General features: G+C 40.0%; 1 protein-coding gene across 3 annotated transcripts in view; it reads right to left on the reverse strand.

Annotated features, from left to right (window-relative positions):
• LOC124058103 (EGF-like repeat and discoidin I-like domain-containing protein 3) overlaps positions 1-14,335 on the reverse strand; it is a 97,539-nt gene that overhangs the window by 34,090 nt on the left and 49,114 nt on the right. For all 3 annotated transcript variants that reach the window (XM_046386979.1, XM_046386978.1, XM_046386977.1), the window contains 2 exons: positions 10,870-10,983; positions 2,196-2,377 (listed from right to left, as the gene is read on the reverse strand). In XM_046386979.1, coding sequence (XP_046242935.1) covers positions 2,196-2,377; positions 10,870-10,983 — 296 coding nt within the window. The remainder of the gene's footprint in view (positions 1-2,195; positions 2,378-10,869; positions 10,984-14,335) is intronic.

A 14,335-nucleotide genomic window follows, 5' to 3' on the forward strand; every position in this document is an offset into this window, starting at 1 on the left:
AACTTGATATGCTCACACTGCACAGATGTGTGAACAGCAAGCTTGCGCAGGCACAATTCGCAAACACAAGAACCGACATAAACATAAACAAACACATATACGGTGAATGCTTTGTCTGCACTTCTGTGATGTATTATTCAGAGTATGTTGCTCTATGCTTGATTCATTTGTTGAGGGTTTATGGGGAGAGAGCTGACTCTGGCTGACATCCAAAGATACATACTGCACCAGAGAAAAGCTTGCCAAATAGCCAGATAATTCTGATCCCTGTCCTGATAGGTTTGTCATCTGTCTGTACACCCCGTTTCACCTGACAGACATGCAAACACAGTCACTCCACATCGCTCTGCACTACAAAAGCGCCAGCAACGACTCCTTAGCATAATCCCAAAACACTGACATGACTGTACACCTCTGTACTCACGTCCCAATTATCCAGGCCCTCTGTAGAAACACACAATGCCAACAGCATCCCGTGCAACATCCCACGTGGCATCATTAAAGTCAAACAAACCGCCTGAATGTTTCATGTCTCCTCAGCCTCTGCATGAGCCAGGCTTTTCTCTCACTCATGTCGGCTTTTTCTTTGACTCTCTCTCTCTCTCTCTCGCTCTCTTTTCCTTGTTTTTTTTTTTTGTTTTTTACAAATCCATCTCTACCCTGTCTTACTGTTCTCTTGTTGTTAGCTACAGCTTCAGTTTCTCTATCATGCTGTCACACTGTAGTATGTTTTTCTATTATACTTTGTTGACGGTTCACTGAGTGTGTATCATGTGTCTGATAACATTTCACTTCAGAGTTTGCTGTCTGCATTTCTGTCATCACAGACGTGCCTTGAGATTAAGACCATCATAAAGCTGAAAAAAACATTAATAATACTTAATTTTACTTTACTATAATATCTATCTGTGGAACACAGTGTGAGTCACTGGGACTGGACTAAACATTCAGCTTGGAGTTGGCGAGAGGGTGGTGGGGGTGGAGGGTTAGCATTACATCATATAAGTCGTGTCACTAGTTGTTTTATATGCCACAGCTGTTTCAGCCTGGTCATGATGATTCATGACTATTTGTTCAATATAAATCCAGACAGTCAGTTCTACGCTGGTCTTGTATTCATACACCGGGGCTTTATCATTTCAGGTGAGGGAACTGCAGCAGTTTCAGTACTATCACTTTAATCAATACCTTACTGAATGAGGCTGGCAACATATAGGTTTCAGGGGTTAAAATTCTGCAATAATACAAACTAAAAATGATTTTTCTGTGTTGAAACAGGCTCAAACATGTGCAGCAATAATTCTGGACCATCAGCCAATCGATCTGTCTGTCTTTGACAATAAGCACAGGCTAATGGCACAGCATGAAGGTCGACTTTAACAAAGCCTCAGTAAAAGGAAAGCTGTGTGTATCAATACTTTGCTGCTGTAAACATATAATTTCTTTTCATTTCACAGCTATTTCAGATGAATGAATGGCCCCTGAATGACCACAGTAATCACAGAAAGAGTCATCAAATTGTCACACTAAATTCAAACTTTTCTGTGGATAACAGGCAAATTAGTAACAGTAGTTGTAGTAGTTAATATTACTATTGAGTGTTGTGTAAAATGTTACATCTGTTGACAGCACAGTGATCTACAGATCAGCATTGACATTAAACATAACAAAGTAGCAGTGCACTGAATAATTAGAGTGCTGTGCCCCCAAGGAAACTCAGTTTAAGACACAAAATACAGCGAGTGCCAATGCAGCTACACTCATGAGTGTGTCACAATTAAATGTCAAAACAAGGGATAGCACAGTTGACTAACTGGGAGCAAGTCATCATCATTAAGTGAGCTGCAACACCAGCTGAAAACTGTTATACCCTCTCACATTGTTCCTCACACTTCACTACACCTGCATCTGTTCTACCAGCAGTATACCCTTTTTATTGTTCTTTATTACCAGTAAATGAAACATCAGTTTTACAATATCAGTGATTAACTCTAAGGAGTTGCATTTTTGCATTCAACGATTTATACTATGGCTCAACTACGACCAAGTGGACAGTAGGGGACTTAAATAAACATCAATCAAATTAAAAGGCACAACAAACAAGACAATAAAGGGCATCTAGAAATAAAAGAGTGTCTGTGTCTTAATTCATGTGCTTGGCCTTGTGTGTCTCCTGTCCTGTGATTCTGCTTTACCTGGATCCATGGCCATCTGTCATTCTCGGCAGCAGTCCAGGCATTGACCAGGCCCTTTTTGTTGAGGCGTGCAAAGTACGGGTACCACTTCTGCAAGCCGAAGAGAGCACGGTGGGTGGAAGAGGCTGTTATCTGCTGGTTGGAGATTATGCCGCCCTCCATGCCCAGTGGTCCAGAGCATTCTGAGTGCAGACAGGGAGAAACAGACAGATGTGTTTTCATGTAATTTCAGCAGTCACAAATCTGTGAGTCTACGGGCTGCATTTATATTTTTAAAAATATCACAATGGCCGCATTTTGTAATAGCTGTCATTTTGTCCCCACATCTTGTCTCATTTTTCTCCTCGATGTATCCACATCAGAGTCAATATCGTTGTTTATCACAGTCTCACAGGTGAATACGTTCAGTCTCCTGTGCCACTTTTCCTTCAGTCTCTGCTGCTGTATCTGTATTGCGATGGCCTTCTATTGAGAGGTTCTCTTTGAGGTCATCATTGATTTGTCCAGCTTGACTCCTGTCTCTCTGACTATAAATGTTGCTTTGATTCATAACAAGAAAAGTCCTAATGTTGCCATTATGGCAAAAATCTTTTTGAGTCTCAGCAGTCAACAAGGAGACTCCTCTCTACCTTCATGTTGTCCATATCCGAGGGACTAACAGGTTGCTCCTTCATCTCTTACATCAGTAACAGAGCCCTCAGGCTACCCGGGAGAGCTGCGGCCATTTCTGGACAGCATCATCCCCTAAGTCAGCAAGCTTCCTAACAGCTTTAAACATCCTACAGGCCGCAGTATTAAAGTGGAGAGGCATAACAATTAAATCCTAATTGGTACATCCAGAAACATCAAGAGCATTTTAATAGACATACCTGTGCTGAAAGAGATTCTGGCAAGGTTTATCCATTAGGGAATTTATTGTACTGCAAAACAAGTACTTCTTTGTGTTTCCAATTTCTGTATATATATAAATAAAACTGTCTGCTGCTGGCTCAGAATGTGTTGATGGCATGGAATATATATGCAAATTGAATAGTCTGCCTATAATAAGTCTGCCTAAAATATAAGATAACTCAACCTCTGTAAAGGCATCATTACTAAGGACTCAGGTTTTCCAAGAAAACAACCTAAACAGTTCAGCTGGGATTGAATCGTGGCTGCTGTGGCATATTTCCATCAAATCAAAAGCAAATCAGATGTGTTTGCAGGTCTTCAGAATCCTTCAGCTAAATAAATTGTATTACAGAATTGTTCAAATGAGATTATAAATGAGATTGTCTCTCCACTGGATGTTGCTGAAACCTTAAGTTGTAATATTAAACTCATTCAGTCACAAATATCTCAGAAATTAGTTTCCCATGCGCAATTGGAAAGAAAATAAAACAGCTTAGAGGTGACACGAAGTCGGCTGAAATTCTGCTAAACGGGCAGGATGTTGAGACCACAGCATCACCGCAGCTCTTCTGGGCTGCAGTCATCACAGCTGTACTGATGATGTACTGCATTAGATGTGACACATGCTTAAGTTTTAATTACTCTTTAAGCCAAGCATAGTTGACATAAATGCAACGATTTCTAGGCGAGCTTTTTTTTTTGTTCTGATATATCTTCCCTAACTCAACATGATTTGCAGTTATTAATTCTGCAGCTACCCCGCCTCAACTTTTTACTGTACAAGAAGTGGCCTGACAGCACTTCTGTAACTAATTGTCCTGTCAAGAAAAGACAAACAACCATTGCAAAATCTGCTCAAGATAGAACCACTAACCACTAACATTGACTGAATACTCTTCTGAGTATAGCAGTGTGTATACCCAATGGCAAGGCAGTGTGTGCTGCACAGAGAAACCTGAAATTGCAGTTTGAAGCACTTAATCCTCTATCAGTGATGAAAATCATGAAGCTGAAATGGTAACTTTGTATTGTGTAGGTGCAGTAAATAAATATAACAGCTGTGTGTGCCTTTTTCAAATTTTGGTCTTTTCTGAATGGAAAGATAGTTTAGATCTACAGAGGTATAAGGATTAGTATTAGTGATGTTGTATTTAATTTATTAATACACAATCATATTCAGTTTATGATGAATATGATGTGGGAGGGAATCCTCCCACTCTGTTCTTGGTGTTTATTTCTAATGAAAACATAGATAAAAATTATTAGAGTAATAAAACAGATCACACAAGGGATTTATTAGACTTCCTGTGTTGAACTGTGGTGGGTCAAAATCAGATTAAATTCTAAGACTAAAATGTACAAAACTCATCTGAATTGCCCTGTTGGTCACAGGCGACTGAATGACTCCTAAAACCACAAGTGCTGAGAAAGTGAAAGAAACCTGAAAGTGTCCCAAAAGAAAGACTACATATCATAAGCATTCAGTTTAGCCAGAGGCACCGCTCGCACGGCTGAAATGTACGTGTCCGCTCAAACCAGCCTTCAGGGGAAGCCTGGAGCAACGGTCACAGGAAGGCAGTGATACAGTCCTCTTCATTTAAGCAAGTAACAACCATAAGCATTTCAAACGCAGCGCTGACACACAAAGACGCCAGCAGACTGGAAGTGATGAGAAGACTTCGACGAAGAAAGCCAAGCGAAGGATAAGAACGGAACAATGAAAACAAAAACCTAACACGACGTCTTCAGCTCGTAAAACACTGGGGGTTCTATGGCAACACAGAGCTGAGGAGACAGTCATGTCGGAGGACAGTCTAGGGGGATCAACTGGAGGCTGAGAGCGAGCAAAAAGTATATCTGTATGTGTGTGTGAGTGTGTGTACTGCCAGGCATGTGTTTATACATTCCACTACGGTGAACTACTCTTGCTTCTTCACTAGTTCTTCTTTGTGTGTGACTCATCGCCTCCAGCCTGATGAGAGGATGGTGTAGGTGGATGCGGTGGCCTTCTGCTGAAGCAAAGAGAAGCTTCAGATTTCCTGATATCTGACAGATGAACTTCATTTGGTCCTTTTAACAAGTTAGGAAGAATAAGGAGCTTACATTGTGAGACATGGTAATCCAATTTAAACTCATTTAAACTCTAAAATGGCACAAAGCACTGAATATGTTTTCTTTTTGTAACACTAAGAAAAAACAGACTGAGGGTCTACAGTCATACAATGGTTTTGTAAAGCTGTGTAGGTGCTCTCTCTCTCTCTCTCTCTCTCTCTCTCTCTCTCTCTCTCTCTCTCTCTCTCCCCCTTGTCTAGCTGTCGGTAGCCTCATCAAGACCCTTGGATCAGGATCATCATTCCCCCATGAGATTTGGCCTCCGCCCTTCTTTCCTCCTCTCCTGAGTTTGCTTGTTATCCTGTCTCTCTCGCTCTCCCCTCATATGTTTGTTTGTCCCCACCTCTGTGTAAATGCTGTGCTTGCCTCTTCTGTGTTTGTGTGGCCTGTCCTTTCATCAGGTCTCCATAGTGGAGAAGAAGTCATGTGGCTCAGGTGCTACCTATCTGGTGACACCTGAAACTGCTCAGTGTGCTTCTGGATCCGTACTGTTCACTTAGGTTTTGCAGCATATATCTGGATCTTCTTATCATAATTTGTATATAACGGCAATTTTGTTTACCTGTTCTGTGCGTAAGACATCTATTGCACATCTGGTAGAAGGATTCCTCCTATGTTACTCTTCCTGAGGGTTCTTCTTTTTTTTTTACCCTTGAAGAGGAATTTTTTGGATATGTTTACACTCTCTGAACCAATAGTCTGAGACAAAAGGTGTCGTCTTTACAGATTTTAAAGCTTTTTATGATATCGGACTTTAAGTAAATTTAATTTGAATGCTTACACACAGCAAACTAAATGCTAATGTCATTTTGTTCGTGTTGTTTAAGGATCAAGGATCAAAGAACTTTTATTGTCATACCAGCTCACATTTACATGCTTATGGTACGAAATTAGGAGTTAGGAATTAACATTCATCAGGTTGGAATATGAGGATGTCCATATGTGCCACACAGCTTACAAAAATAATTAGGAACTGGTAGATGCTGAGATTTTAGACAGCACACTTTGACCTGCAGGTGGAATAGAGGAATTGTCAGAGGATCACCAAAGTCACTGGATTCATCTTCGGTGATCCCCGAATGATTGTCCAAAATTTGGGCGTCCCCAATCACATACAGAGATTTTAGTTTGAACCAGAGAGACCACGACTGCCACCCTGAAAAAGTGTGTTTCAGACAAGCCCACAGAGAAACAGGAACCAGCTAGGATCAAAATATCATTTACCCCATTTCCTAATCAAAAGTAAAGAACGTACAGGGATCAAATAAATACTAAACAACACTCTTCATGAATCCTGACTTTCAATTTATTAGGGACCCCACTTGCTATCACACATGCTATTCTGGCACAAGCACGAAATGGCATATCAAGCTGATTTAACTCCAGCAGTGAAATAGAATCTATTTTTCCTCATTACGACTTGACATTAGAGCTGAGGTGCAATGTTGCATCAGCAGGGTATCATATTTTATATATATTTATACTCGTTGTACCTCTCGAGCAGCTCTCTTGTAAGGTATTCTGAGTGGATGTTGTGGCAAGACATTGTTCCAAAGCCGTGGTCCTTCTCACCTTGCGGCAATGATGGGCCACCCTTAACGAGCTGCCTGCCTGTCGCCCGTCAGAGCAGCACAGCCAGCCAGCCCCCGGGCCTTGGCCTGCTGGCCCCTGAGCATACATCAGTCCTGCGACAGCACACATCACTAATGCCACCACTACCATGATGTGACAGCTGAATCCATCTCCCACAAGCCCTACCTACAGCCTAAACAATTTAGAACCCTGCTGAAATTAATGCCAGCACACCAATACTAATGAGCATGCGGTGGAGAGAGGGGATGAGGAAAAGAATAATAAACACACAAAACAGACGTCAGCCATACGCTGGAGGTTCCACAGGTGACGAATGAGACTGAATGAATGCACCTGCGTGTATCATACGTGGGCGTATGCGTGTGACAGCATATGTGCAGCTATGCTTTCCATCATAAATAAGCATTTTTCCTTTACATTTGCCAAGAAATGGAGAGGAACTTTTAAAGTCAAAAAACAAACTTTTCACCATTTTGGTGGAAAAAAACCTATGCATAGATGGTCAAACCTACAAAAATTAGGACGCAACCACAGTTTGGCAGGATGATCAATTAATTTTATAAATTTTAACCTGCCATAATTAAACAAGTAAACCAATAATGTAGTGCCTTGAGACCAAGCCAAAGGAACCACAATAAACAAAGACTTTAATTAAATACATTAACTGTATTTATAGATTGTGTTGCAGATGTACGAAATAAATAGGAAACGTTAAAATCAGAAAAACAAAAACTGTTTAAGAAGGGGAGTTAAATACAAAGACAAGTGAAACAAACTAATGAATTTAATGGCACCATTCGAAAATGTGGTGAAGGAGGCATGTGGTTGTTTTTCTTGAGCGCCACTCAATAGCTGTTTTTTATGTTTCTGTCTCTGTGACTTTCGGTAAATAATGTGTTGTGTGTTGTGATTTGTGTCTGCTACCTTGGCCTGGCTTCCTGGTAAAATAAAGGTAAAGTAATAATAAGAGAAAAGAAACAACCCAATGAACTTTGCATTATCAATGTCATGTCAACATTTGCAGTAAACAGCCTGAGCTTCCAGCTTTCTGCAATTTATTTGATACAGAGTTACAGGGTTTTATTTCATGCAACAGGGTGGAAATAAGTTGTACTTCTACTGACTTAGCTGCTTTTGAAACCTTGACTGTCATGAGCTTTCCTCAATATTGGCTCTTTAACCAACCATTTAACCTGTATTTGTGTCTGATTGTGAATGTCTCTGGATGATTACAGCAGTAACAAACCCAAATTTGTTTCAGCGAAGAGGTTGAAGCTTGGACCAAGTGTTATCTCATTGGATTTTATGCATTTTTGAAAATTTTAATGATATTCATGTTGGCAAGTGATAGATGTGATTCTTCTCACTTCTCGCTTTCCATTGGATCATTGGATTCAGTACTGAAGATGCTGTAATTATTTCAGCGAAATTGGATAATCACTGAAAGGACTGGCAATAGCCAAAAGCTCAGAGCGGCTTTCACATAATATTCTCTGGCACTATATTTCTGGTAGAGCCAGAAAACGTACAGCAGCTTAATCTGCAACAGCCAGTGTGTGCGAAGGACTTGCCATCAACCTACGTCGTGTGTGTGGGTTGATGGAACAAGTCAGGGTAGATGATGAGTTGTTACATAGAAATACAGTCCAGGCACCTTGTTTCTGTCACCGGGGACCCAGCCGACTGTTATGATAAGGCTAACACATTCAACAAGTAATGCATTCAAACAGCAGTGTCAGAATTTGGATTTTAGTGTAAAGGGGCATTACGGCACGTTTACACATTACAATCACTTTGCTCAGCTTGTGAGAAAAAATTGTCGTCCGAGCGTGTGGAGAAACTTTGTCAAATATAACTCAAACAACATCACAGCGATGTCATCAGACTTCTCTCAACTCGGACTCAAAGGCTGCTGATTTTCAGCTGAAGATCTTACAGAGAAACTATGTTACATTTGCAAGATGTGAGCGCTAGTCAAGCAGGGAGATTGTAATGAAAGATGCTATTCAGTGAATTATGGGAATTGTAGAGTTCCATTTTGGAACTCAGAGCACAGTTAGGACTGAAACTCTGGAGAGGCTTTGATTTGCCTCAAAGTTTTCTAACTTTATGGAGATGCTTTCTAGAAAGTATTAAGATCACTGTTAAAGCTTAGACGAGTATTTTTTTTTTTCACATAAACTTTATAAAAATCCTGCTGGTTATCATTCATATCATTCATGTTCATAAATGCAGCTGCTGATTTCTACATTTTCATGGTCACTGAAACTGGCGGAGCAACTGCAATTTCACTATTTAACATTTGTGTCTTTGTTATGTTTTCCTTTACATATTTCTCAGCTCCAGCTCAGCTTTTAGGACTTTGGTACATTTAGCTGTACTCCAGAACAATGGATTTCAAATGAAACACACAAAAAGTGCTTTTTAGCTTGAGCGGTGTTCCAGGGTCATCATCATCTATAGTGGGATGTGTAGGACTTACTTCCCTTTTCACCCTTGGGTGACATGTATAAAAAGGGCTACAGTTTCCACACAATTCATATGCTGTGGCTGTGAACACTAAACTGAGAGTCAGCACTTTAATCTCACGCTCACTGCTCAAATCTAATTCATGAAGGCCAGAACCAAAACAAACCATCCTAATAAACTGCCCTGGAATTCTGAGAACAACTAAAGATGAATTAATGGATGTAAACTATGCCGTAGAAATATTGAATTAATATGGGAAAATGGAAATGAGCATCATTAAACAAACAATGGAGCTTAGCATGTGTTCAGTCTGCAAGACTAAATCTTTTTCCTGGAATTTTTCACTCACACTCCAACCAAATCCATCAGGCCATGCCTCTTTACTCCTCTTGATTGTTCATAAATTTCCGTTTGCCTTCTGTCATTCAGCATAGGAAAACAAGAAGAGCAGCTTGTAAAAATTTCTCTCTCTCTGTCAGACATTTCTAGTCTGTTGCCATGCTGAACCTACACTAAGGCAGAAAATCTGATTAATTAATTTGCGGGTAGCAGTACAGTACAGGGGTGTACACTGATACATTAATCCTTACACGTTCCTGGACAAAATACCCATGGTAGCATAATAAACACACGGGGCTCCTTTGAGCTTGGGGTCTTGTAAGAGAAAGCCACTTCTCATAAGACAAAGCGCTCTCTCTTTCTACACAGCCACTGGACACAAAGAATTAAAAGAAAACTTGCAAGCCCAAAGTGGCCGTGAGTACGATTTCATTTCTTTTAAGGTTTGTCATCCATCCATCTATTTCCTATACTGCTAATCCATCAGTGTCGTGGGGGGGCTGGAGCCTATCCCAGCTGACTATGGGCGAGAGGCTTCACCCTGGACTGGTCGCCAGTCAATCACAGGGCTGACACATAAAGGCAGACAACCACACAGGCTCACACCTCGGGGCAATGTAGAGTAGCTAATTAATCTGATGTGCATGTTTTTGGGATTGTGGGAGGAAGCCGGAGAACCCGGAGAAAACCCATGCAGGCACAGGGAGAACATGCAAACTATGCACAAAAGGGCCCAGACCGGGATTCGAACCTGGAACCCTCTTGATGTGAGGGTTCTTTCAGGGAATTATCAGCTATCCCTGGTACCACCTAGGTTTGTTATCCTTTAGGGTTTATTATGTTTGTCTGAACATGTATTTTTCACTGTTACTCGTGTTTTGAGAAATTTTGAGTCTCTTTAGCTGTGTGAAAATACTTTCAAATGACAGTTCTAATCACTTTGTAAGATACAGTTGAATACTTCATGCTTCTGTTGTGTAAGTACAATAATCAGGATTACGAAACAGATCAAAAAGGAAACAAATGTCCACCAAGACTTACAAAACAACCCTGAATAACCTCTGAAAAGTTTTCACCAAAGGTTGCTGCAATATCCCCTGACGTGTGGTTAGATGTTCTTTCATGGAATTATCAACAAGCTGTCTTTAATTGATCAATTTCCTTGGTTGAGATACAACCTGGCATCTGTGCAGCTACCTGCAGCATGAGGTTTGCTTAAAGGAAAAGAATGGATATTTGTAAAAGAGTTAAAATAAACATGAGTACTTACTGTATTGACAGTTCCTCCCCATGTACTCCCCTGGGCATTCGCAAGAGTAGTTGGCAACCAAATCTGTGCAAATTCCCCCATTCTTGCATGGGTCTCTCTCGCATTCATTAATATCTGGAAGAGAAACCGAGAAACAAAAACAGGTGCATTAATTTATTTGAAGCAGGCAGGAAGGCAATTAGAAGGACCTCATCCTCATTAGAATGCATTGGTAGCAAGCATATATTGAATTTTCTCTGCATGTTACTTGATTCTGCCTCCCCATAGGAGCTCTCACAAAGACAGTGGCTTCTTGAAACAACTACATCACTTAGCTCCTCAGGAAACCATTAAGGCTATGACACAAGCTGATGTTGTTAAATGTTAAAGACAATTAACCTGTAGTGTACTTTCTTTGTAACTCAAATAACTGCCATACTTATCAATGTAGTTTTCAATGTGATGTGCTCTACACACCACGCTTGCTCAATTCTACCAAAGTATATAAAATAAACAACTATGTTAACAACTGCTTTACAACATTTTATAACCTCCAGTATGACATGTACAAACTGGATGAAATGTGCCTGGACTCTGTACTACTACTACAGTACATCTGTAGTGTTAGTAGTAAATTCTGATGCTAAACAAGATTTTGGAGTGTTTGTGATGTCAGGGCTCTGTGTGGGCCAGTCAAGTTCTTCCACACCAAACTCATCCAACCATGTCTTTATGGAGCTTTGCTTTGTGCACTGGGGCACAGTCATGCTGGAATAGAAAAGGGCCTTCAACAAACTGTTGCCACAAAGTTGGAAGCACAGCATTGTCCAAAATGTCTTGGTATGCTAAAGCATAAAGATTTACCATCAGTCAGGGGCCGAGCCCAAACCCTGAAAAAGAGACCCATACCACACCTGAATTTGATAATAAAGATGTGTGACCCAATACTTTTGTCTATAAAGTATAATATAAATGACACAAACTTTGGCACATATTGTCTTCTATTCATGAAAGCACCACAAACATATAGAACAGCAAAAAAGAGTATCAACATGTAAAAATGTCACAAAAATTACTTTCTGGATTAGCTCTTCTCTGATTGATTCATCTAACCAGTTACAGACAGTCACAGAATCCAGTGTAACCCATCACACCTATTTGCACTTTACACTTTGAGTTAAGGGGATTATAGGGATAGTTTATGAAGGGAGGAAAAGGTGTAAACTTTTGAACAATTTCGAACAAATTTCTAACAATTTCCAAACTTGCCTATGGCATCTACATTACTTATAATCCTCTAAAACATGAGTCTGTGACTCATAGGTGCATTTTGGTTTCATAAATATGTAACCAGGCTTGAGATTTGGAAAGCTTAATAAAGTGAAACATGATTAAAGTAAGACTGTCACGGTGCTTCATATCTCTGAGATTTTATCTACAATAGCCAACTTGGGTGCATTTGTAATATCTTGAAATATATCTATTTTTTTCAGCGAATGTCTTATGCTCTGGAGAAATATAGTCATGGTCTTCACACATAATGGTCACCGAGGTACTGTGACTGCAAGCAGTGGCAGCTTTAATCTGCAGCAGAGCGGAAAGCTAAATAAATATATAAGTAGAGTGAAGTAAAAGAGAAGGAAAAGCCCAGGGAGAGAGAGAGAGAGAAAGAGAGAGAGAGAGAAAGAGAGAGTGTAAGAGAAATGAGAAATGTTTTGTAAATCACCCAAAAGTCCATGGGGGATCCAGGAGACAACTATATTTTGGGTGAAAAGATGTTTGATGAAATTGAGCTGTAAAACCTTTCCCAAAAGACAAGAAAAAGGGGTGTGCAGGTCGAACTCGAAACACATGTCTATTTTGTATTTTATTTATCTGGTACACTTGAGGAGATACTGAATGTCTGCCTGGACGTGCAGGTTTCATATCGAACAGACATATAGAGCACAATCTAACACACGTTTTTGTTTCATTTATTTTTCCGCTGCGAGCACACAAGCCGGCACATGCAAGGCGAGGCCTGCTGTAATGTGGTGGCTACATCTTGCTTCAGATATAGAAGATGACAGAGAAGCCCTTGTATTTGTGAAATCATATACACAACTATTTTAATTAACTAAATGTATTGAAAATGAAATAAACAAACAAAATGAACAAACAAAAAAACAACACTCCTACGGACGTGATTTGACTCAGTTCGTATATTTCCCTTCTAGGCATGTCATCTTGTGGACTACTGAGTACAACAAAAGAGTGGATTTTCACAGTTGGCACAAAAAACACCACTCTTAAAAGACAGACCGGATCAGCAGAAAAATATGCAAAGGCAAACCGTAGGGTCCACTCAACACATAAATTAGTAGAACAGAGAGAAGTGTTTATTTACCCGATCATTTGACATATCAAGCTGTGAAGATTCATTCTTATGGCATTTATTATGAGGGGGTATAGCCTTCGTCTGCCTTTCACTCAGTCATTGCACAAGTGGTTTGTGATTGTTTCACAGGTTCAGAGCTATTTAATAAAGCCATTAAGCCCCGATGTGCAGTTGGCCCACAGTCCCCATCTCCTCAAAATGAAATCAAGGTTGGATGTAAATCGTCTACCATCCACTGGGGATCGTGCACTTCTACATTCTATGTGGTTTGCATCGACCTTTATGAGATATCTGTGGAGGTACATTGTATTTAAAATATTGAGTGGGGCTTAAAACTGAAGTTTGAAAACAGACAAAAACAACTTCTTCATGAACAATAACAACACTGTGACATTTGCACATACTTTATAAAAAAGATCCAGGCAGACGGTATCTTTGAACTGTTATCTGATCTGTTTCATCAAATTAGGTTGAAAAATGTCATGAAAAAGAGCCACCCAAAGACTTATGGTCTGTCATTAATAGGATGGATTTGGGTGTTTTTGGGCATGCTGCAACATTCTAACTTCTTACTATGATCATCTGCAAAGTAAACAGTATTCAGTTGTTATTGTACTTCTCAATAGCAACCTATCATGTTTGTGGGATCTTTCGTATAGCCCAGCCTCCACTGTAACCGTGCTTTGATGAGCTTTAGTACAGGACAATATATCATTACAAATCAAAAAAATACTCAACATGAATAATACAAGAAACTAGACTCCTACTGACAACATAATATTATACAGTGATGAACAAACACACAATTGTGAGGCGTAAACATCTTGATTATGGGAGGTTATTGCAATAAGGGGAGATTATGTTTTAATTATAATAAGGAGTCCTCTGTGAAGAACTGCTAACCTGAAAAATACAGACCCTAGCCTGCCTTACAGAGGAGAGTAACAGCCAATCCTCATTAAACAGTTCAACTTCTCAGTTTTAAATGCCCCTAATCCTAAAAATACCCTTACTGTTAGCAACAGAGCCAACACAAAGAAAAACTACTAACACAGTTATTATTCGAAGCTACAGCATGGCTATGTGAAACATCATTCATGCATATCACAG

This window comes from Scatophagus argus, chromosome 4, assembly GCF_020382885.2.
Source record: "Scatophagus argus isolate fScaArg1 chromosome 4, fScaArg1.pri, whole genome shotgun sequence".
Lineage (NCBI taxonomy): Eukaryota > Metazoa > Chordata > Actinopteri > Scatophagidae > Scatophagus > Scatophagus argus.